General features: G+C 40.8%; 1 protein-coding gene across 5 annotated transcripts in view; it reads left to right on the top strand.

Moving 5' to 3' along the window:
• Positions 1–26368, top strand: part of CRIM1 (cysteine rich transmembrane BMP regulator 1) — a 194133-nt gene that overhangs the window by 100430 nt on the left and 67335 nt on the right. For all 5 annotated transcript variants that reach the window (XM_017534875.2, XM_017534877.2, XM_017534878.2 and 2 more), the window contains 2 exons: positions 12804–12925; positions 24263–24445. In XM_017534875.2, coding sequence (XP_017390364.1) covers positions 12804–12925; positions 24263–24445 — 305 coding nt within the window. The remainder of the gene's footprint in view (positions 1–12803; positions 12926–24262; positions 24446–26368) is intronic.

Here is a 26368-nt window from a genome sequence, read left to right on the forward strand (position 1 = left end):
AAAAATTATCATGTCCATCTGTTCTAAGATAGTGTCTCAAAGAAGATGGCACTTAACAGTTTGATTTGTTTTTTTTTTTAAGATTGGTGTGTTAGTAGATAAACACACCAATCTTAGATGAATTTCCATAATTCCATTCATTTTTCTTGTTGTTATTCCCTTTAATTTGAATAATTTCTCTGCTGCTTTCTGGGAGTAAGTAAAATAAAGTTATATAATATGTAAAATATGCATTAGCATGGCACAAATTTGAAACATTCCTGACTCTTGACATGCTATTATGGTAGCATTCTCTCTGTTTTTAAACACATACAGAAAAAAAATTGCAAGTGTATTTGAAGCTCATCTTTCTCAACTAAGAAAAGAACATCTATTCTGTTGCCCTCTGTCACAGTAATTTTTGGGCCAAAAGAGCGAGTCAACTCATGACTAAAAAAGTCAGAGTCTATATTAAACTCTGTTATTTTTAAAACAAAATAATTGTAGGAATTCCATGTTATTATTGGACCAACCCCAGATTGAAGAAAATATGCTTTCCTAGAAGTAAAGTCCTTGCCCACTGGAGATGAACTATCTCCCTCGTAGAGTGTTTGATTTGTCAATAATTCACTTCAGATGTGTGAGTGATGTCCTTCCTGTACTAGGACCTTATGCTTTTTTGTTTCACCATGAATTTGACCCAGTGGCTAGTCTTATTTTGTGTTTGTCTTAGTCCTGAAAACAAGCAAGGCTGTCCTGACAGTGACTTCCTGTTTAATCCAAGTGGTCATGGATATCACCAGACACTGTATATACCTGGCCCTCTGAGTCAGACAGAGAGAAAGTAACTTAACTGAATTCTGTAAGCCTTTCAGTAAAGTTGAAAGCAGAATCCACAGCATGATGATATTGAAACTCAGAGGTCTTTCCTCACCCTCATTTGCTACATCATTATCATGGCATATACAGACAGAACCGATTGAAACAGCTGTGCAAAAATGCTTTGTGAAATTACAGACATAGCTAATAAGCAAGTCTAAAATGTTAAAGCCCTACCTTTAATGAAAATACCAAAAGCAGCCCAAATCACGGAACATATTTTACTCTTCATTTACACGTTTACATTGGGTATAGATTATTAGGTTCCTTCCTCGTCATTGTAGTTGCCACAGTTTGCAGAGAATTCAGGGTTATATTTGTCTGGTAGACATTTAATGGCTAACTGGAACCCAGGAGGTAGAGAGAGCTGGTTTCTCTTGGCCTTGCTCAGTGTGTTGTGAATGTATCACACAGACAAGTACTTTGTAAATTATTTTTTCCTGACTTTGCTTTTGACAAAGGAGGAAGTCACATGTCATGGCTCTTATGATAAAATGATCAGAGACTTTGATTTCCATAGCTAGATCATGAAGCGTTTTAATGATAATTCCTAAGACACTAGGTTGTGGATTCTTTGAAGGCAAGGACCCACCCTATATATTTCATTCTCATCAGTGCCTAGCATGGGTAAATAGTGAATGCTTTTAACTAAATTATATAGACAATTAGTCTGCAGCAGAAGTCCTAGCATCAAAACCCCATAGTGTTCTTGGATTGTTCAGGGAACAGATATTTTGGGCATTTTTGTTATGTGCCAGGCATTGGGCTGCCCAGCAGGAGTAAAACATAGTCACTGATGTCTAGGAGCATATATTCTAAAGAGAAGGCAAATATGTATAAGTCATTGTTAAAGCATTGTGTGCTTTGGAAGTAGAAGTATGCAAAAGCAAAAAGTTCACAGAGTGAAGACATGCTAATTCCCATTTAGAGAACTGTCAGATTTGACTTTTGAACTGAGTCTTATATGAGCCCAAGTTCACCAGATGGAGAAAGAGAGAAGCTCTTCTAGGCTGTTGTTGTTGTTGTTGACTTTTCGGCTTGTAATGTGTCCTGCGGCTTAAAACATTAACACTCATTCCACCTACATTTATTATTCAAGAAAAAGGAAATTCCTGACAGTATTGGGTTTTCCTGAGATAACCCCCCCATTGCAAGACTACATTACTTGTTTAAGATGTTTTATTACTTTCCTGTTGCTTACAAATAAAGATGCTTCTTAGTATGGTATGCAAAGCCCCTTATTACTCAGCACTGACCTCCCTCTCTGGCCATGACTCCTGTCAGCACCCCCATAGTAGCCCCAGCCGTCCCCTTAGCACATAATGTACTTCTGGTGGGCTAAACTGTTAGTTCAAACGAAACACACTGTATTTGTGTTCTTTCTTGCCTTTGTAAATTTAGTGTGTTCTTTCCTCTACTTAGAATGCCATTCCTCTGTGCCCACTCCCCCACATTTGATGGTCATTTCACAAACTGTGCCACTCACACCCCTCACCACCAACACCACAGGCACACGCGCGCAAACACACACACACACACACACACACACACGCACGCACGCACGCACGCACAGTATCAGCTATTTATCTTTGTGCCTTTAGTTAGAAAAGGCAACATGGAAGAAGTGATCATTAGGAATAAACTGTGGCCTGTGAGGCATGATGGGGGACTTCGGTGTAGAAGATACAGAATAGCTCCGGCTTTTGTCTAGGAGCTCTCAACAGCTTGAGTATCAGCACAGAGGAAGTCAGTGGGTTGAATCACAATTTACAGTTGGTAGTTCTTGGGGCTGACATGTTTTCTTTAATGTGCCTTTTTTTTCTACTTTTAGATTAGTCATCGATATTTAAAAACGGCATACTTCACATAAAAATCTGGCTCCTCTTAAGTAAATGGAAGGTATGGCCTCATTGAGTTTACCCTTCAGCCTGAAATGAGTAGTGATGCCCCGTTAGAGGTCACAGACCTTCTTGAGGTATCTGCAGTCCCCTTCGACTCTTAGGATTCCTACCTGACTCCTGCACACGTTCAGGTTTGCCATCTCTGGGATTAAATAAGTTGGGGTTGGGGTAAAGGGGACAGATATAGGAGGAGGATAAAGAGGCAGGAAAGGTAAAGGTGTTAGGAAGACGGTGATTCAAGTGAAACACCATGGGTTCTGGGCTCCATTGCTAACAAGGTACAGTTAGGAGGAGGTTCCGGCTGTGGAGAAAAGGGCACAATCTGGGGAGTGGATGCATCAGTGAGTTTGAAGTGTCAGTGTGGTAGAGCATGGGCCAGGGAGAACTGGAAGGATGTACCGTCGTAATCAGCAAATAGGATGTGTGACTTCAGAGAGTTCAGAGAGCTGTGGCCGCGGACTGAGTCACCGAAGTAGAGGGGGCAGCAAGGGTCACTGGATTCCAAATGATCAAGTGAGGCCAGAGTGTTGAAAATACTTGGTCCACATAGACTCTTCAAACCTCTCAAATTATATTCATATAAAACAACTAACAGGTGTTGTGTGCTTCTGTGTTCCAGGCACTATCCTGGGTGCTTTTCATCAGTTCATTTAATCCGCATAGCAATCATATGACATCTGGGCACTTTAATCGTCTCCACTGTACATATTCTACAGTTGAGGCTTAGAGAGACTGCACAACTTACCCAAGATCACATCGTTCCTAAGTGACCAGAACTTGACTCTAAGAACTGCCTTTCAAAGTTCATTCCCCAAACCTCTGCCCCCTAAGGCATTGGATAGGAGACAGTCATAGGAAGGGAATGTTTGCATGAGAGAGGAAAGCAACAATGTTGGAAGTAGCCAGCGGTCCACTTGGAGAATGTTGACCTCCTTTCCATCCCAGGTGAATAAGTGAGTAGTAAGTGGGGGATTCTCAGTCCCACTGGAGATGGATATGAGGAAATAGAAGCTTTAGGGGAGAGTCAGGTAAAGGTTAGAAACAGATTTGAGTGGTGCATTGTGTGTTATGATCAGAGGATCGGGGAGTTTGTCTGCAGAGGAAAGTTTGGAGGAAGCAGAGGAGTCAATTGGAAGAGAGGTTGGCACAGAAGGGTAAGTCCCTGAGAAGCAGAGCAGTGCTCTCTGCAGATGTGCATGCCTTGGAGGATGAGAGACAATACAGTCTTTCACTTTGCCCTGATGACAAGGATGAGAGGCTGGGAATTGACTGCCCAAAGGGATCCAAGTGGATACATGCTTCAAGTCATCTGTTTCAGCACCAGCTCAGGCCCCAGATGGCTCTGGTGGCCTCAGAGAGTGTCAGCAGCCAGGCAGTGGAGGCTTTGCTCAGATTTTCAAGTAGAAGGTTAGTCCAAACATTCTTGGGGTTTGTTCTTTGTGTGCTCTGGGAAGGAGATTGAATAGTCAACATCCCATTGTGTTCTCATTTATGGTTATATATACACGAAGCTTCCCTAAACTAAATCCCTAAACTTAGGACCAGAACCCTGTGTATCCCCAGTCCCAACCCAGCTTCGTGCCTACTGCACGTATACAGTCAGTAAACAGCTACAAAATCATTGCATGTTCATAAACAAGCTGATTCATTGTTCCAGAGCATCTCTTCTCGGAGGCGGTTGGCAATTCCGCTCTGAAGTGGGAAGAACTTACGTTGCTGTACTAAAACTTTCTCTCCGTGTCCCAGCCCCCTTCTCCTCCCTTCTACAGTGTGATGTGCCAATTTGCCTGCCTACTTTTCCTAACTAGTCCTTCATGCAGCCCTCACTCCCATCCTGACCTCCTCTCTAAAGCCATCCTACCAGCCGTGAAAGCAGATGCCATTGTCTTCCCCCTAGACCTGCGGAAGTGAAGGCAGGGAGCCCTCCGTTCCTGGGACTTGGCCAGCTCTCGATATGCGATATCAGATTGTTGAGCTGGACTGAGTGGCCCAGGATTTCTGCCAGATCCCAGCTCTAACATTTCAACAGGGGCAGGAGCCCTGCGATTATTTTCAGCTGTGTTTCTGCTGTGTCCCCTCCCCGACGACCTGCCACCAGGGTTGAGTCCGTTCAAAACTATCCCGGACTCTTTTTTTCAGCCAGTCACATCTAGGTAGTAATTTGTGAAAGATGCCATTGTTTTCTCCCTATCACACCTATTTGCTGTGGGGCAGAGTCCTAGAAGGTAATTGTTAACTTCTTATAGGATCCTTGGAGACTTAGAACAGTTTACACCATCTTTCTTTTCCCCGCAGTTTACACCACCTTTCTTTCAACTTGGCACCTTAAGATAAGCTTCCCAAGCCACAGGCCAACCTTGAGGAGGAAGCTAGGAAGAGAAGAGCTTAATGATGGCTTTATTATTATTGCAGATAGTAGGGAGGCAAAGGAATATTTTATTTTTTATTTATTTTAAAATGTTTTATTTCCATAGGTGTTTGGGAAACAGGCGGTATTTGGTTACATGATTAAGTTCTTCAGCAGCGATTTGTGAGAATTTGGGGCACCCATCACCTGAGCAGTATACACTGAACCCAAATCTAATGTCTTTAGCTTATCCCTTCCCTACATGGGAGCATGTCCTTTGATTCCTCCCCCCAGAAAAAAAAAAAACAAAACACATGAAAACAACAACAACAAAGGCAGAGTGATATTCTGGTGGTTTCTGAAGGGAGAGTGGTGAAGAAGGTGCAGTTTCTGGTTGGCAGGTGATAGCTCGCTGTACACAGGGGAGGGATGGCTGTGGGGGGAGAGTGTGGTGCCCAGAGCAGGGCTGCCCTTGCTGTGGCTATAGCTCAGTGGCCGTGCTGGGGGTGGAAAGGCCAGGAAATCACAGGAATAAGCTTGAGATAGGGGAGGAAGAGTACAGGAGGGTTAGTTATTCATACATACAGAATGGTAAATCTCTTATGGTGAGGTATGGGAAAACTGTGGGCCTAAGGGACTTTCACAGGGAGGAGTGCTGTTTTCCATAAGAAGAGTTGGACCCTCAGATAGGAAACCTGTTTCTTTGTGGATATTTTATTTGCAGTCTTCTTTAAACTTACACATTCCTGGAAAGAGGTAAGAAATTTAATCAGTAGAAAGATAGTACATCGAATTTAATTAAAGTTGAAGCTACTTTTTATAGAATAGCCCTGTGTGTTATGTGTCATTATCATTTCCATTCCCGACAAGCTATTTCATTAATACACTGCGTAGAATCGTAGTAGCACAAGTGCTTTGCCCTTTTCATTCCTCATTTATCCTTGTTTCCTGACCAAAGGGAAACCTCCCACCCACCTGTAAATAGCAGTTTTTAATTTATAGACAGTGATGTCTCCACTTTTGAAGGCCTCAGTTCTGGTGTGTAATAAATCCATTATTGGAAGAAATCTTTTCCAGAAGACCTCACTGGCTTGCTTTCGTCTAGGATATGGGAAGAGGAAGATCAGGGTCTGCTGGGGAAGGTGAGGAGTGTGATGGCTTGCTGCTTTCTCTGCAGAAGGAGCTTACTGTGGGGAATGTTAGGATAACATCAGCATTGGGTGGCACCCACCCCAGGACGATACCTGTCGGGGGATGGGGTGGGGGTTTGGGGGCACTCCTGCTCTTTGCTGAAAGGGCTGTGGGAGGGGCAAACAGGACTCCTACCCCTGTGGCCTCCTCCAGGGATCTCCTATAGGTTACCCTCCTTTAAGGTTTCTCTGGTCATTGTAGTAAAACAAACTATTGACCCTTCCACTTAGTTATGAAGGGTCTAAAACATGCTTAGTGGTAGGGAGACATCAGCATGTAGCATGTTGTTTCATTTTGGGCCTTGCTTTAGGAGTCTTCTTTAGTAGGGGGGACAAAAAGTTGCATAATTATTACACCCCCTGCCTGCCCCCCACCCCCCGCCACAGAAAGCAAAAAGTCAGCAGTGCACAGGCCCTATTTTGAGGTGGGCCTGAGGGTTGAGGTGCTTGGAGAGGAGGAGGATCAGGTGAGTAAGGGACGAGAGGTGACTGATGTTCCGGAAGGACAGGGGGCAGAGGAGTGAGCAGAGGATGAGCTGAGGTCGGATAGCAGCAGTGTCGGGGGTGGGAATGACAATGATAGAATCAGAGGATTTTATATTTAGAGAAAGGTTTATTGTGATCCAACTATCTCACTTTATGGATGAGAAAACAGTCTCCAAGAGTTTAAGTAGCTTGCTAGCAGTCACACATTTTTCTTCAGGGTGACAATATGGGATAAATTGTTAATGTTCCTGTTCTTTTCTTGTATCTCTCACTCTTAAGCAGTGGTATTCAAGAACAAGTACTGGTAATCATCGTTCTCATTATAATGTTAAAACTAGTCATACTTGTTTTTTTCCAGTGGAAAGTACAAATTAAACTGTGACCACCCAGGCTGTGCACATCTAGGCACAAAGTTCTTGGAAAGTGGATTGCAGATTCACATCAGCAGAATCTCATGGAGAGCCTTTTATATGGGCAGATTCTGGAGCCATCCCCAAACTTGCAGCAAAACAGAGTTTGAGTGGGTACCCTGGAATCTGCATTTTAAACAAATTCCATAGTCCTTCCTTCCACATACTAATTTTGAAAAGGACCGTACCTATAAGCTTGCAGTCTAAAATGAATAAAAATAAATACATAACAATACATGCTCTAACCCCTGACTTAGTATCCATGAAAAGATTTATTTCAGATTATGCTTGAGTACCTTTATCATTTTTTTACTATTATTTATAAGACAAGTAAGATATGGCCCCTGCACTAGAGGAGTTCACAGGAGAAACAGTATGGTTTTAATTTAGTATGATAGCCAGTACACTTGTTAGGTACCCCTATGTACTGTTGAAAGTCAGAGGGTGGAAAATTAATCCTGTGGTTTTTGACCAGAGAAGATCTCATAGGGTAGGTGGTCTTAAGGTTGCGGGGATTTCACCAGGGACAAGGGAGAGGCAGGAATTTGAGGCTGGGTGACATGAGCTGTGGCTGGTGTGATGAGGGGTCGGGGCAGGTGGTTCAGTGAAGTCAGATCATCATTGTTGCTGGAGTGTAAGGTGTGTGCTGCAGGAACCAGTAGAATATGGAAACCAACAGGTAGAGGCAGACTTGGGAGCACTTGCAAGCTGTGCCTAGGAGCTCAGACTGACCTCTGGCCTGCCTGGGGTTGTCTGTGAAGTCCAGGAAGCAAAGGACATGAAGGGAAGGCATAAGTGTATACTTACCGCCCTTCAGCCAGCAGAACCTCTTAAGCGGGTGAGTGCCCTCTAGGGGTTTACATGATTTCTGAGTTCTGCTCATCATTGCACCCAGGCTCTCAGGTGCCCACTGAGCTTGAATCCATTACCTACCTGAGAAAAAAAAGACAGCTTAACCAAGTCCCACCTGGCTGCAGGTGTAACTACGTTATGCAAAAATGTATTAATGTGGTACCTGGATCGATCATCATATTAAAACTGAGGATTACATTAGAGGCTTGATTTTTCTGGCTACCTGCGAATACAGGTTCCATCTTCTTTGAAGTTAAAAGCTCTTACTCCACATATTGTATGATTCCATTTATATGAACTATCCAGAATTGGCACGTCCGTAGAGACAGAACATAAATTAGTGGTTGCTAAGGTTTGGGGTAGGGGAAATGGGAGTGACTGCTATTGGGTACAGGGTTTCTTTTTGAGGTGATGAAAATGTTCTGAAATTAGGTACTAGTGATGGCCCCGTGAATATAAAACCACTGAATTGTATGCTTTAAAAGGATGATTGTTATGGTAGGTGAATTATATCTCAATAAAGCTGTTTTGTTTTTTGTTTTTTTGTTTTTTAAACCCTTAGCACTTCTGCTTAAGTTGTCATGCAAATAGCTCTGCCTGGGGTGGCCTTTATGAGCTCACAGTATAGAAATCTCAGTGCTTTCCTTCTCACTTTGTTTTGTATTTTTGTTTTGTTGTGTTATTGTTATTCCTGTCTTGTTCATCTCCAATTCACTTCCACCTAAGAAACATTTATGTGACTATACATGGTAGGTACTAAAAGAGCATATGTTAAGATGAGTCCTCAAGTTACCACAAAATAGAGAAAGAGGGGGCTGTAAGAAAAGTGTGGTGTTTGGGGGTTCAGAGTTTTATCTGAGGTTGACCTAGAAAGACAGCTGGGCATAAGGGCTGGGCGAGGAATGTGCAGAGGCCATGAGGGCAGGCAGTACACAGACAGCAAAGTGAGGGCTTATTTGGAGAAAAGAGCGTGGCCGTAGCACTGAAAAGTGAAGGGAAATACTGGGAAACAGAATCAAAAAAGGAATATATGGACTTCGCAGTGTCAAATGCTAGGCTGAGAAAGTGACACATAAAATGAGGAGCAATAGAAGATAAATTTTGACTGCAAGAAGTACCAGGAACTAAGCCTTAGGATGGGTGTGGCATGGTTTGGGAGAGACAAAGACTTGGGCAGGGGGAGATTAGACTAGAACTGGAAACTGGGGAGAGGGCTTCAGAAATGAGGGTAAGTGTTGAAATCAGCTCTGCAGGGTTTCTCATGGTAGTCTGTTTCCTCTGCCCCTTTTGTATTCTCCTTTCCTTTGCTTGCTCCTTATCCAGAGATTGGGATAGAGGGTAGGCGAAAGATTAGAGAGGACAAAAAGAATTGAAATGAAGAGAAAGAATGTGATGAGGATGGGTTACAGGTTGCATGCGTCAGTTCTTCTGTAGTTCAGCACTTCCTCTTCATGACTCAGTAGAGGAAAATCTAGTCTCTTCTAGTGGAAAACACAGAGAACAGGAAGTCCTATTTAAAATCAGGTCAATTGACTAAGCTGTATAACTCCTGTTCCCATTGGTAAAAGGGAAGAATACCTCCTGCGGTGTGGGTTAACTAGAGAATCTAGAATAATCTTACTAAAGAATTTTTTTTAAAACTACATTGAGCTAATACCATTTGAAGATATAACAGACTTCCTGGGCAAATGTGGGTCATGATGGGGTCCCCTTTTCTTACCTGACAGAGTGAATGTAAACATACCTGTTAATAACTCATGAGAGTTGTCTTATGTTGAACATTAAGGAATTGCTGTTTGACCATTTCAACCTGCAAAATTGGCAGTTTCAGTAAGGTTTTAACCTAATGGATAGCTACCCAATAGATACCTGACCTAAGCCTCAATTTTCACCGTTTGTGGTTCTTTCTTTCTTCATTAAGATACTAATTTCAGGTTCAGGGGAAGCTGTAAAAAGTCAAAATATGGCAACAGGTAGATCGGAAGGGCTTGCAGGGAAGGAGACAAGGAGATAGGAGCCGGGGTCACATCAGCTAGCAAAACCAGGGTCTTTATTGTACAGTCAGTTTAGATGTAAAGATTCAGCATAAAACATTTTCCTTTCCTAGGTGGGTTAATAGGTGGTTGGGTGCAGCATCAGATCTTCAACTGCATGCTGGAGACAATCAGTAGGGGACTCTAAAAAAAACAATAGAAATTTTTAAATGATAGGAAGTCGTAATGCATATAATGTTTACTATTTGGGTGACAGGTACACTAAAAGCTTACACTTCATTTCTATGCAATATATGGCTATAAGAAACTTGCACTTTTACTCCCTAAATGTATTTTTAATTTTTTTTCTTTTTTTTTTTTTTTGAGACAGAGTCTTGCTCTGTCACCCAGGCTGGAGTGCAGTGGCGTGATCTTGGCTCACTGCAACCTCCACCTCACAGGTTCAAGCAATTCTCCTGTCTCAGCCTCCTGAGTAGCTGGGATTACAGACACATGCCACCACGCCCAACTAATTTTTTTGTATTTTTAGTAGAGATGGCTTTTCACTGTGTTAGCCAGATGGTCTCGATCTCCTGACCTCGTGATCTGCCCACCTGGGCCTCCCAAAGTGCTGGGATTACAGGCATGAGCCACCACACCTGGCTGTATTTTAAAAATTTTAAATTTCTTAAATGTTGGGAAAATAGGTCAAACATAAAAGGGAAAAAAACGACTCAATGGCAGACTTAGTCATGGTGTTCAGTGTGGTGTGACTCCTAACAGCCTAGCAGGGAACCTAGCACATAAATGCACATCCATGTTCAGTAAAGGTTGCTCAAGTGTCGCAGAAAGATATCTGAAGAGGTATTTTTTGGTTGACTGTACACTCCCTGGTGTTTAGATTAGAATAATTTCCTGGAACACACCTGTAGGCAAGAATGTGACTCACAGGAGATATGTAAGAGAAATTTAATCAGCTATTCTTGCACGATGCTTTCATTGCAATCACATCCACACATTGGGGTCAGGGTGTGGCCTGTCAGTACCCTAGCCCCATTCATCTGTAAACTCCAGAGAGTTTTAAGTTGTATAGAGTGCCAAGTATAATAAATGTAAACAATATGATGTTACTGTTATATCACAGCAGTACGATTATGTGCTTACAACTGCAATGGCTAGGCATATAAGCATGAAAAAGTATGGGATGACCTTATCAGGCACTAAAAGCCCAGCTCACATGTACTCAGCCTTAGAAAGTGATTGTCCTGCATTAATATAGACTATGAATTGAGAGTTCCAAGCTCTGCTCCCATAAAACAGACAAACCTTTAAACCGTTGGTAGAAATACCATTGCAGCAAAACCTGAATGACCTACCCCTTCTCCCAGGAATCCAGTATAACCGTCACCCCACATGAAAGAATCCTAAAAGAGCCTGCCTTGGGGTGATAGTGGGGGGTTTAAAGCCACAGATGCAAATCTTAACCTAAAGTCATTTCTTTTCTAGTTCCATGGGTAATTATAAATGTAATTAAATCTCTGGGCCTGATTATAAGCATATTTTAATTTATTAAAGATCCAAAGAACAATAAGTACTTAAATAAGAAGGGGGGGTGGGCGGAGAAAGCACAATTAATGAATGTGTTAATAGTTCTCCCTGCTGGGAATGTTGCCTCCCCTGATCTTGACCTCTACCGTACATAAATACCCACATACTTCCTTCCAGGATGTCTTTTTTTTTTAGGATGCCTTCCTTTTACTCCTGTCAACCTGGGAACTCTAGCTGTCATCCTCTCCACCCTCTGACCCATACATCTCTCCCCAGGGGAGTCCTAGGGCAGAAATCTAGCCTCTCTTTCGTCTTACATTCACATGCTGACACTCAGCTGCCCTGAGTTTCTTATGTCCTGCCTCTCTTTCGTTGTAGCAAATAACAGCATTTTGTCTCCTCTTATTTCACCTGCCCACATCTTCCAGGCTTCTGTGTTTAGCAATTTTTGCAGCAGCATTGAAGTTAGGGGTGAGAGCCAGAACCGCCAGCTTGCAGCTCATTGAACGCCCCATTCATGCGTGCGGAGATCAGTGCTCAGGTGGCAGCTTGAGATCCAAAAAATTAAGACTTTCAGCTTCCAAGATAGCTGTCAAAAAGTTCACTTACTACAACTTAGGCCCTCTCTTTATAAAAAGCTCCCCAGTCTTCAGTCCGTTTCTTTTATTGTGCACAATCATAAATTAAATATTGCTCAAGATGAGAGTGGACTTGAAACAGTCACACTGACAAAATACTAAAAAGCTAATAACTTAATTATTGAACCAGAAGTCAGAAAACCTCTGAAAAACACCTAAACATCAATTGCAGCAAAGGAGCAACAACATGGGGCCATTTAACACAGGAACACTCACTATGTATTAGCCTGTGCAAGCATCGATTCACAGAAGAGCATAACAGATACACGTGAAGATGTCCCTGAGTCTGCCCGAAAATGTGTGTTACGCTCAATACCAGCCTGGTTAAGTAAGAAATGAGGTAATGCATTTTAGAAATATTTCTGACAAAATAAAAGTTAAAAATTGGGTTGTATATAAAGGAGACAAGCCTTAGTTATTTGAAAGCCAATTATGTTAGAACCCCTCCTGCCTTCCCATTTCCCAGTGACGCCAGATAAAGGAGGCAGTGTGGTATAGACCAGGTACTTTGCCACAGCCACTGCCACGTTGTTTGTGGTCTCCCGACTTCTATGTTGTTGTTTATTCATGGGGTTTTCCTTCCCTTTTCTTTGGTTTCAGATGCGAGTGTCTCTCTGGCTTATGTGGTTTCCCCGTGTGTGAGGTGGGATCCACCCCCCGCATAGTCTCTCGTGGCGATGGGACACCTGGAAAGTGCTGTGATGTCTTTGAATGTGTTAATGGTACGTGGGGTTTCTCTTGTTCTCAGAGAGTGTACATTTGTGCAAGAGGAGGAGGAGGGGAGGGTTCACTTTAGCTGCTTCTGCCTTTTACAAAGCAGGGATTACCCTGAGGGACTTGCTGAAGGGCACTCAAAAAGCTTTACTTAAGATCCACAGTGCAGTAAGGAAAGTTAGGTCAGGAACCATCATTCCACCCATCAGAAAGAGGATTCTGGAAATGTAATAGCAGATTGCATGTGGCTGTCATACTTTGCTGTGTTGCAGAGTTTCTAAAACTTAGGGATTTTAGGAAAAGGATCCTGGAGCCTATGACAGTCCTCCTGCTGTCACTCAGTAACTGGTCCCGTGGCTGTCAGGTGACCTGCCTAAAACTGCATTGGGCCTGCCACACTTGGGAATGGTAAAAACGTTGCTCATCTTGTTTAGCATTTTTCTACTTAGAACATCTTTGCACCTGATCTTAGCCAAAAGGCTGAGAGGCAGTGGAGAGGACATCTTTGACCAATGGTTGGTCACTGATAGCAGCCTGCTTTAGGCTTGACCCATGTGTGGCCCTGATAAAGGATTCCTGGGTCACGAGATTCCTCCCAACAGAACCTGCCTCTCCCTTTCACTTTATATGGGAGGGTCTGGTGTTTGGTGGCTAGATGTTTATTGAGTTTAGATGCTAGAAGGAAGGAGAACCTACAACATGCTTCCCCACCTGAATTTTCACTAACAAAAAATAATGAAACTCAAGTTACATGCCAATAACCATACAGAGCATTATTTAGTCAATACATGTACACCCAGGGAGATGGATTTGGACAAATACAACAAAATTACACATACAGAAATACTTCCTGTAAGAATTCAGATGTGAGAAGGTTTCCTGCCCTCCTCCCAAGGCAAGAAAGGTTCTGTTACAGTTGAGTCCTATTTAATTGCATCCTGGGATTTTTAGGCCCATGGCCACATGTTGTTTTTTATTGTTTGTTTTTGCTTTGAAGAAACACTTGCAGTATGTCTTTATGGTTAAGAAAGAACACAGACTAGAACCAAATGACCTCAGTTTGAAAATTGGGCCCTCCACTCACTAGCTGTGTTAACTTTGAGGAAGCTTCTTGGTCTTCCTGGGCCTCAGTTTCCACATCTGTAAAATGGACTGAGTAACAGTAAATTAAATAAGGTATTATAGGTGAACCACCTGGAATTTTGCCTCAGATGCAAATAGTCTTTCGTATTCTATATGCAGACTTTCTGTTCACATCCAGAGGCACAGTTCTGAACGTTGGAGGTGGGGGATAGAGATGGTAAGGTTGAGCTCCCTGACTTACAGACCTTATAAATACAAGTGTACAGGAAAGGGGGATGAAAAAGTTCTGTGCACTTAAATCTCCTCTCGGTGCTTCTCCCCACCCCAGTCAGTATTTAGCCAGTAATAACATCCATTAAACACAAGCAAATGGCCAAGCAGACCTTTTCTCTGGAACTGCTACAGTTTAATGTATTATAGGTGAGAGTCTGTGAATTCTTAACCTATACCACTGGAGACAGAAATAGTCACTGCTTGCCTGGGTTTCCAGCATTTCACATATACTTCATCCAGTACTCATCACTCAGAAAATACTTACACTCATGCCTGTCTCTTGCTCCAGAATGTGAACTACTGCAGGACAGGAGTCTGTCGCATTCATCCTTGTGTCTGTGGATATCACCCTATTATCCACCTCACAGAGGACATCTAGATTTTGTTGCATGAGCCAGTGAATGATCTAATTCATATGATCTTAGTTCCCTTAAGAGATGTCTATTAAATGTTAGCCCATAGATGGGTTACTTTGTAGGAATCCACCATCTTTTATTGCCCTACACTTTAATCTGAAGTTATTTGTCCCCTGAAAATATCATCTCTAGTAGAAAGATTTGCTGGTGTTTCCTATAGGTAGGAACCGGAGTGCCCTCCTTCTCTCCTTGATTCTTGGATCTGGATACCCAGGGGGCATGCCTTTCTTAACAGAACAGTGACTTTATGTCTTGCTCCAGTCTGAAATGTCTCAAACTACTAAAAGCCACACATCCACCTTAACAGCCTTGGGATCAACCTTCAGGGCCTGTCCTCGTTTATTGCCACTTATGATAGAACTCAGACTTTTGGAATAGGATTTACCATCTGTCATGAGAAGATATTGAATGGACAAAACATAGTCACTACATTTCTGGTGGTTGCTTCTTTCTTGCCACCACAAACTTGTTGAGTGATCTTTGCTTTCTTCCTAATCCTGCTGAAGCGTCTCTGTTGATATATCAGTCATTCACCTGTAGAGGAGACTAGAAACTAATACTGTGAAGATTCATAATCCTACAGAATATTGTTAAGAACATTCTGCCTCAGTCTGCATTTTACTTCTTTTGACGTATACATACATACTCATACACACACATATATGTTGATATATGAGTATATTTGTGTATACATATAAAAATATATTTACCACTTAGTGTCCTGGAAGAATCTCACTGCTATTATAAGGTCACCATTAGAAAATCTTATATATCAAAGGTTCATTATCATCACTTAGAAAAGCAGAGGTCAATTTTATATGTATAAAAACACTTGCTTATCCATAGAGGGTTTGAGGAAACTTTACAGTGAGAACAGATTCAGTAACATAGTGGTAAAATATGAGAAAGGAGAATCATGGCCATAGAATTGTAAGTAAAAGTTGGAAGTGAAAAATCAAACAGAAAGCACCCACAGGTGTGCAGGCCATAAATGCCTATGTGGTTGCTGGAGTTAAGTGTTAAATTAGGCCCCCAGTTTTCTGGCCATCAAAGTGGAAAAGGAGATATGGTCAAATACGCAATTCTTATTTTCAGAGAGAAAAAAGCCTGCTGGACAGGATGACTGTCTCTCTAATAGAGATTTTTCACATGGAAAGGAATGAGTTTCATCACATTGATGATGAAGTTGATCATGTGATTCATTGCGTCAACACCACAAATGCAGAAACGGGTTTCCTGGGATGGTTCTTAATAAAAAGCAAAGGCAAAATATTAAAATGCAACTCAGTTCCAAAAGGTCAGATTGACACAGCTAGACCCTAGGTGCCTGGAACATTGTTTCTCAATTTTGCAGACTTGCTAACATGGTGAGATAGATCCCCAGTTCAGGAGACCGTGGGTGGAACGTTAACATGACTGACCCCCCATGCAGAAATGGATTATGCACTTCAGCACTCAGTTCCTATGCTGCCATCCACATGCTCCATATGCTTAGGCTGTTTTTCTTTTTAAGATAAACTTTAAAGTGAAAACATACAATTTGAAAATACACAGAACTCAAGAACGTGTGAGTTTTGAAAATAGTAGCCTGATGAATACATGGAGAGAGAACATGCCTCGTAAATACTCCTTTTTTCTGTAGTTTGATTTTATTTTGTTTTGGTGGATGGGTGAGAGAATTGCAAACCAGTTCACGATAATTTGTAACTGCATTCTCTGACAAGCACCGAAAGTAGAACTTATGAGGCATTGACCAAATAGGATCCCTGTTATTTAGAAACCAAAGGAACAGGTGGTGTGATTACATTCCTTTTATGTGAACTTAGAAGTCATCAAAATCATCACCTAGAAATATGACCTCCAAAGCAGTGTTGCAACAGCCCTCCACCTTCGTCAAGAACCTGTTGTATGTCTGCTCTGCCCACAAACAGACGTTCCATCAGCAGTCAGCCGGACCTGGACAGTGGCCTCTACTTTTAGATGGGTGTGTGCTCTCCATTTAACACATTGCTCCCTACTCTCTTACATATGGCCCACCGCTTGTTCCCGGAGGCATTTGAGTTTGAAATCCTAAGTATAGCATGTACAAGTGATTATTTGGTTTCTTAGATATGAACATTTGTCCAACATACATACACAGACATCTAGATAAAATAGAATATCTTGGTTGGAATGTCATAGCCAAAAGCTGACTCTGTCTATATGACCTACTTATAAAACATTACCCAAGTGAATAAATGAATTAGTCTATAGTATTGTTATTGGGTAGAAGCCGATTGAAACTACCAGAAATATTTTTAGCCTTACAGTATTTAATACTGAGCCATTAGTTCTGACAACATATTTAGCAGGGCCAGGTATATGTTGAGGCTAGTCTCCACTCACAGCTCTAAACAAGTCATCAACAAAAGAGGAAGAGAACCTTCCTCTTCCCGTGGTGCTGACAGTGGTGGATGGATGGGGTGCAAATGAGAACGTTACTTGTATATGGCACAACTAGCAGAAAGCAACTTCAGGAGGTATTTAAGTAAGTTCAGCAAAAGGGGAACTGAATACAACTTAGCCTGTGTTTTTAGCCTGTTTTGTGCCGTTTGAAATATTTATATTTTGGAGCGCTGTCCCTGCAGCACTCTGCTTCTCGCAGCAGTATTAAAATGCAGCACTAACAGTGAGGAGCCTGCATGAAGGTCATGCTGCCCACCCAGTAATTAGTTCCTGCTCTATTCAGACATATTCAGAAGCCTAATAAAAACTAGAAGTATGTGGCCTGACAGAATTTTCTCTAAGATACAGCATATGAAATTGTCATTTAAAGGGGAGTCGTACCCAGCATCAGCATGTAAAATTTTGGCCTAGAAAATTCAGACCCACAGCCTGTTAACTAAAAACAAAACAAAACAAAAAAAATACTGGTACAAAAAACATGGATGAAGAACCCACTGTCTATATAGCAATTATGCTCAGTAATGTTTGTAAGGACGTAATGTCTTTTGCTGATATAATAATGGAGATACTCTTGCACTTTGAGAGAAATACTCCATTCAGTATGTTTTTATTGAGTACCCCACCTGCTTCTGGGGCCTGTTAAGCTAATTTTGTTAAAGAGTGATAGAAATTTTTGTAATCTGTTATAAGGGTTGTTCTCTTTCCCTTATCCTGAAATAGGATATGCTTGGTGTCTTCCAGCACATACACACTTCCCCCTTCTCCCTGTGGAATAAGCCAATTGAAACCAGCAAAAATATTTTTAGTCTCATAATATTTAATACCAAGCCATTAATTGTGAGAGTATAGTTAGCCAGACCAGATATTTATTGAGGCTAGTCCACATTCACAGCTTTAAGAACATGTCATCGGTATAATTAATAAGGGGAAAACTTAAGATTTAAAAAGACACAGAACTCAAGAACTCCTGAGTTTTGAAAACACTAGCCTGGACGAATAGATGGAGAGAACTATAGCTATAGTTGCTGCAGATAGTCATTCCTCTGAGGAATCAGAACTAAATCAGTTGAAAACCTGCAAAGGGTTTACTCACCATTCCAGAGGCCATTTAGAACACAGGTGATTAATGGGAAGATGTCAAAATATTAACATGAACAGGAGTTTGGAAGAAGTTGGCTCCAACCCTCATGAATGACTTTGAGGAGTTGAAGAACTCAGTGGAGGAAGTAAGTGCAGATGTGGTAGAAGTAGCAAGAGAACTAGAATGAAATGTGGTGGAACCTGCAGAATGTGACTGAATGGCTGCAATCTCGTGATAAACCCTGAAAGGATGAGGAGTTGCTGCTTATGGATGAGCAAAGAAAGCAGTTTCTTGAGATACAGTCTGCTCCTGGTTAGGATGTTGTGACAACATCTTCACCAGATGAAATGACAACCAAGGATTTAGACTATTTCATACACTCAGCTGAAAAAGCAGCGGCAGGGTTTTAGAGGATTGACTTCAGTTCTGAAACAAGTTCTGCTGTGAGTAAAATGCTATCAAACAGCATCACATGCTACAAAGAAATCTTTCATGAAAGGAAGAGTTAGTATGGCAAACTTCTTTGTTGTGTTAAAGAAATTGCCACAGCCACCCCAGCCTTCAACAACTACCATCCTGATCAGTCAGCAACCATCAACATCAAGGCAATACCCTCCACCAGCAGAGAGATGGCTGTTCTCTGAAGGCTCAGATGATCTTTAGCAATAAAGTATTAAATTAAGGAATGTACATTGTTTTTTAGACATAATGCTATTGTATATTTAATAGACTGTAGCAGGGGTGTCCAGTCTTTTGGCTTCCCTGGGCCACATTGGAAGAAGAATAATTGTCTTGGGCCACATGTAAAATACACTAACGCTAATGATAGCTGATTAGCTTTAAAAAAAATTGCAAAAAAAAAAAAAAAAAATCTTACAATGTTTTAAGAAAGTTTACAGATTTGTGTTGTGCTGTATTCAAAGCCATCCTAGGCCTCAGGTGCCCCACAGGCTGTAGGTTAGACAGGCTTGGACTACAGTATAGTATAAACATAACTTTTAAATGCCTTGAGAAACCAAAAAGTATATGTGACTTGCTTTGTTGCGCTCACCTGAACCCACAATATCTTTGAGGTATGTCTGTCACCATCCACCAATCAGTGTAGTTTGGTAGGTAGTAGCATTTACTAATAGTCTGTAATATTCTCTTTTAGGAGTTCTGAATATGTTCAAGAAGGAAGGGAAGATTCCAGAACTTAGAAACATAAAGTTTAATTTTGCAGACACCAAACACACACAAAAATCATTAAAAAGGCACTCTGTACTTCATATTGAAAAGTACAAATTACACAGTAAATTACTTCTTCATAATACTTTTCTCTTCCACATCCACTTAAATCACCCTTTCGTGGAGATTGTGGAAATCTCCACATTGTTCTGAGATTCACATCTGTCCCTGATAGGTGAAGAAGTAATTGGTCATTGGTCCTCAAAAACCATCGGTAGCCTTTTTATCATATACTTTTCTGAAGAGCCTCTATAAATCTCTCTGAACATCAAACAGATTTCATTGTGTTGTGTGGTGTTTTTTTTCACCCTTAAAGATTGATTGTGTTTTCCAGGTTGTGTTTTTTTGGGATTCTCCATTTTTCTCACTTCTACTCCCTTGATCCCTGTGCCTTTGCTAGTGAAACCTAAGTGCCACGGTTTTCTCGTCAGTCCCATCCCCTCCCACTTAAGCTTCTGCACACCCTACCATAAAAACAAGTCCACCTTGAGCAGCTTTATTCAGAACCAGAACATGCCCTCCTCATTTCCTTAGATCATGCACCAAGGTCTGTGCCTTCACCCATATGGTAGCTGTGGTTGATCAGTTCAACCAAGTAGCTAACATTGATTGGTTTACTAAATTTGTTTTTAGTTTCCGTGGATGTTCCTTCTGTTAGAGTGTAGTATTTTGCCTTGCTCACAGCCTGCAAATTCAATGTATAAAAAATATTCCATTTTCTATGCTGCTTGGAACTTACACTCTAGCTGCCCAGTTCCTTTCAATCCCAACTCACATTAGTATGTTAGCTGAGAGTATATAGAAGAATTCTGAGCTAAGATGATTCTTTTTTAATGTTAATTTTCTGGATAAAAATACTGTATCCATGCAGCACTACGGAAGGAGCTTAAACATTCACTTTTACTGTGTGTGCACACATAAAATCCCTGTTTGTCTCATACTACTCATGTCACCATATCACCTCATCTCTTTAAGTTTCATTTTCATTATGAGTAACTGGTATTAATACTTGCTCTGTCTTCCAAGCAGTGGTGTTATAAAATAAATAGTAATTGTCCTCAGGTACAATGCAAATGTAAATATCCTCAAAATGCAGTGAAAGTATTTTAAACATGCAAGGTGACATATTAAATGATTTGGGGGCAGACAGAAGAGCCCATGAACGATGGAGATATCATCATCCAGCTCTCACCAGCAGAACGAGCAGGACTCATCGCCTCAGGAGAACTTTCTTCAGCTTAGGAGTACTTTTTTTTAAAAATAGCTTTAGGAGACACATGCCATGTAATTAACCAACTTAAGTTATGCAATTCTGTTGTTTTCAGCGTATGCTGAGAGTCGTGCAGTCATCAACACAATCCGTTTTAGAACCTTTTCATCAGGCTGCCAGAAAACTCCTGAACTGATTGCAGTCACTCCCCATTTTTCTCCAAAGCTCTCAGATCTAGGCAGCCACTAATCTACTTTCTGTCTCTATAAATGCACCTATGATGAGTGTTTCATATAAGTAGAGTTATATTAATACATTGTCCTCTGTAACTGGCTTCTTTGACTTAGCATAATATTTTCAGGCATCAGTCATGTTATATTGCATATCAGAACTTCATTTCTTTTTATGGCCACGTAATATTTTATTGTATAGCTATACTACTTTTTGTTTATGTATCAGTTAATGGATATTTAGGTTCTTTTTTTGGCCCTTGGGCTGCTATGAACATTTGTTTATAGTGCTGTTATGTGGGTATATATTTTCATTTCTTCTGGGTATATACCTAGGAGTAGAGTTGCTTGATCATATGGTAACTCTAATCAAGGAACTCCCAAGCTATTTTCCAAAGCAGCTGTGCCTTTACATCCTCACTAGAAATCTGTGAGAAGTCCAATTTCAACACATCCTCATCAGTGCTTGTTACCATTTTTTAATCATATCCATCCTAGTGGGTGTGAAATGGTGTTCATTGCTGCTTAGATTTGAATTCCTCTAATGACTAATGATTTGAGCATCTTTTCGTGTGTTTATTAGCCATTTGTATGTCTTTCTTGGAGAAGTGTATGTTGAAAGGTTTGCCCATTTTGATTAGATTATTTTTGTTTAATTATGGGAGTTCTCAGTAAAAGTTTATTGAATTAGATATATGATTGTAAATACCTTCTCCCAATCTGTAGGTTGTCTTTTTACCTTTCTTGAAGGTATCCTTTTAAGCCCCAAAATTGATGAAGTCGAATTTATCTATTTTATTCTTTTGTTGCTTATGCTTTGGATGTCACATCTAAGAAAACACTCTCTAATCAAAGGACACAACGATTGACTTACGATTTCTTCTAGAGCACTGTAGTTGTAGCTGTTATATTTAGATCATAACTCTGATTCATTTTGTGTTAATTGTTGTATATGGTGTGAGACATAGGGTTTTCTTGTTTATTCTTTTGCATGTGGTTATCCAGTTGTCCCAAAAGACTTTGAACCTCAGGCCTGGCGGTGGCTCATGCCTATAACTCCAGCACTTTGGGAGGCTGAGGCAAATGGATCACTTGAGGTCAGGAGTTCAAGACCAGCCTGGCCAACATGGTGAAACCCCATCTCTACTAAAAATATAAAAATTAGCTGGGCGTGACAGCACGCACCTTAGTGCCACATACTTGGAAGGCTGAGGCAAGTATCAAAGATACTTGGGAGGCTGAGACTTCCTGGGTTCAATCTTTACTTGAACCCAGGAAGTAAAGGTTGCAGTGGGTGGAGATCGTGCCACTGCACTCCAGCCTGGGTGACAGAGTGAAACTCCATCTCAATAACAACAAAAAAAGACTTTCAACCCCATTGAGTCTTGTCCATCTTGTCAAAAATGAGTACATGTGATAGTTTATTTCTGAACTCTCAATTTCACTGAACTATTTATCTGTACCTGTGGCAGTACCACATAATCTTGATTACTGTAGCATTATATTATGTTTTAAAATCGGGAAATAAGAGTTCTCTAACTTTGTTCTCCTTTTAAGATTATTTTGGCAATTCTGGGTCCCTTACGTTTTCATACTACTTTTAGGATCAGCTTACCAATTTCTACAAAGGAGCCAGCTAGGATTTGGATAGAGATTGCATTAAACATGTAGATCAATTTGGGGAATATTTCCATTTTAACAGTGTTGTCTTTCAGTCCATGAACACAGGATGTCTTTACATTTGTTTAGACTTTTAAAATTTTTTGAAAATGTTTTGTTATTTTCAAAATACAAGTTTGCATTTATTTTATAAATTGATTCCTAAGTATTGTATACTTTTTGATGCTATTGTGATTCGGGTTGTTTTCTTCATTTTCTAATTGTTCATTGCTAGTGTACAGAAACAATTTGGGGAGCTGCAGTTGTACCCTGCAACCATGTTGAACTTGTTTATACATTCTGATCGTTTTTTTAGTGGCTCCCTTAGAACTTTTATATATAAGATAATGTCATCTGCAATTAGAGATAGTTTTACTTCTTCCTTCCCAATATGGCTTTTTATTTATTTATTTTTTCTAATTGCTCTGGCTAGAATTTTCATTGCTATGCCGAATTGAAGTGGTGAGAGCACACCTCATTGGCTGGTTCCTGATCTTAGGGGGAAAGCATGTCGACTTCCGTCATTAAGAGGTTAGCTGTAGGGTTTTTGTAGATGCCATTTTTCAAGTTGAGGAAATTCTGTGTTCTGTTGCTAGTTGTTTGAGCATTTTTATCATGAGAGAATATTAGATGCTGTCAGGTGCCAAAAACTATGTCTGTTGAATGATTATGTTGTATTTCTTCCTTATTCTGACATGTCATATTAAATTAATTGATATTCTTGGATGTTAACCCAGCCTTGGATCCTTGGAATAAGTCTCACTTGGTCATGGTGTATAATGTTGTTTATACATTGTTGGATGTGGTCTGCTAGTAATTTTTTTTTTTTAAGACTTTTATGTCTACATTTATAAGATACTAATCTGTAGTTGTGTTTTTTTGGTAATGTCTTGGGAGTTTTTTTTTAAATCAACTAAAATTAAAGAATGAATATAAGGAGAGTGTTTCAAGGCAGAGAAAAATCTAAAAATCATTGATACCATGATGAAAGTGCTAAATATGGGACTATGAGTCCTTAGCAGAACATAACCCTGAAGCGCAGTGGAAAAAGCACAGGGTTTTGGTTGAAGAGCTACTGTTTTTTATTCTGTTGTTTGCTGTGTGACTTTGAGTAAATTACCAAAGATTTCCTCCAGGATAACAATACCTATGTCAGACCTTTGTTATGGGGATTAAGTGAGGTGATACATGTAGAGAGTATTTTGTTAAAGGCCAAACACTATTAAAATTGTAGGTGTTTATACAATATGTAGAGAAAAAGAATTTAAGAGAGCACTGGAGGAACAGAACATCAGCACTTCCAGAAAGGCCTTAATAAAATTGTTGAGGCAGAACAAAACCTAATGTGGTGGCAGGATCATTCATTTGAGGTAGACAATGATTTAACCAAACAAATAGAATCACTTTAAAGCACATACCAGATATGTGAGTTTCGTGGTCATAAAGTTTAGCTTTGTCTGGGATGGAAGGAAGTCAGTGTAGATTTTACCAGGGGGAATTTCTGTTCCTTGGTGTAAACTGGATAACAGTGTGTTTTGTTTATTTTATTTTGTTTTGCTTTGCTTTGTTTCTGTTACATAAACTTATATTGAGTTTAGTAAATTTCCACCATATTAAAACCTCCTGCTATTAGAAATTTTCTAGAGGCTGTTTGAAAAACATCAAAGGACACAACTTAACAATGACTACAAATGTGCCTTGTTTGTTTTAACTCTTTTCAGATACAAAGCCAGCCTGCGTATTTAACAACGTGGAATATTATGATGGAGACATGTTTCGAATGGACAACTGTCGGTTCTGTCGATGCCAAGGGGGCGTTGCCATCTGCTTCACTGCCCAGTGCGGTGAGATAAACTGCGAGAGGTACTACGTGCCTGAAGGAGAATGCTGCCCAGTGTGTGAAGGTAAGAAAAGGTGCCAATTACAGATTACAGGAATAGACATGCTATAGAGTTTTAAAATCAAAATTGTCCTAATTCAGTCTCATCCAAAAGTAAAGGAATATTGAAGTTCCTTGTTTAGCTGTTTTTAGGACCTTATGGTCTGTCTTTTAGCATGTTCATCCCTGGTAGAGTGTGTGGAAATACTTCCCTGAGGGAGGCTATGCCTGGGTGTAGACGATGGGCCATCTCTTTCCATAGGCAACGTGAGATTTCCTGGAGTTGTTTTCCATTCCTTCCCTGCAGTTCCAACAATTCGTCAACAAGTCTCCTCGCATTAGAGCTCACCACCTGCTTACCTCAGATTGCTCAGTTAGGATAGTGCGTGCCTCGCCCTGACAGTCTCAGCCCGCCAGCCCAGAGGGAAGCTCACCCTGCCTCTGTCGCAATACCCATGCCCCTCCAGCGAGATCAGGGGCCTGCTGCTGCTTCTCTGAAAATATGTGGTGATTCATATGGGGTCTTGGTATCAGGTGTTGGTGACACCAGCTCGAGGCCCAGCCAGGTGTCAGGTGTGACTCTCAGGAATCTGCTTTCTCTGGATTCTCCTCTTCTCTCCGAGAAGTAATATGTTCATGTTCCTCCAACAGGCTGCATCTTCCCATCACTGATGTTCACAAATAATAAGCATTTCAGAACAGTAGCTCTGAATATCACTCCCTGCAGCCCACACATTTTAAAGATTAGGATGTTGACGTTCAGAGAAGTCACTTGCCTGGGTTTACAATGCAGCCAGGAACAGTAACCCCATACCTGACTGTGTCTGTAGTGTTCTTCTGATAACACAACACTGTTTCCCCAGAAAGGAAGGTCATGTGAGCCTTTCTGTCCTAACCGGGCCCCAGATCTTCAATCTAAATTCTCTTGTGTTAGTCTTATGCCTGATCTCTGCACACAAAGTGGGAGGGCACAATGTCAAGCCGCCTTCCATCCTTTTTCATTTTCCTATAATTTTCTCCTTCTGATGTTTAAGCTATATTTGCAGCACAGTATTGAAGATCTGAAATGTTTAAGGTATAAAAATTACAGTCCTAACAGAATTCACTAACAGTGAATCCTTTTCCCTATTAGAGTTTATTTTAACCAGCGTAGGAGAAAAGTAGTTTATTTTTTAGGTGTTGTTGACAATTACAAATAATTACATCAAATCTTTAACCTTCCTAATTGATTTGTTCCCTACTTGTCCTCAGTCTGTAATAGTGTCTGAAACAGTGCAGCGGTTGATGCTGTAAAAATGTACATATGAACCTCTGAGTAGTCATCATAATGAGTTGTCTGGGCATGGATCCAGTTATGTCTCACTTCCTGGAATTCAGATCCAGGCTCAAAGTAGAGAAAATATATAATCTAATACTTTTTACTCAGGAATTTTAAAAATCTTATCTTGCTCAGGTCCATGGGCCACCTCCCTCTCTGGCAGGCTGCCTTCCTAACACTGTGATGGCATTATTTTAAATGTTGACCTTCTAACTAACTTCATTATAATGCCCTACTACGTCCTTAGAATAAAGATGACCAAACTCTAAACTGTCTGGATTCCCCTCCCAGCACAGCAGTACTTGTTTGTTGAAGCCAGTTATTTATGTATGTCTAAGAAAATCGAGTAATTTATCTAGTTGCTTTCAATATAGGGATACGTGGGGGTTTTGCATGCAGTATTTATATCCTTGTCAATGACCTCAGAAACTTTTTTTTCTTTACAGTAGCATTGGCACTTCTGTCTCCCACCTGGGACTGCAGCTTAGCTTCCCAGCTTATGGGAGTAAAAATGGCTTAAGTTCACAGCCCTCCTCCAAGGAACGTGACCTAATCTAGACCAGCCTTATCTTGAACCAAGGCCACAGCAAGAGCATGTTGCCCACGTGGTCCTGCAGTCACGTGAGATAC

Source organism: Cebus imitator, unplaced genomic scaffold, assembly GCF_001604975.1.
Source record: "Cebus imitator isolate Cc_AM_T3 unplaced genomic scaffold, Cebus_imitator-1.0 Scaffold88, whole genome shotgun sequence".
NCBI classification, from domain to species: domain Eukaryota; kingdom Metazoa; phylum Chordata; class Mammalia; order Primates; family Cebidae; genus Cebus; species Cebus imitator.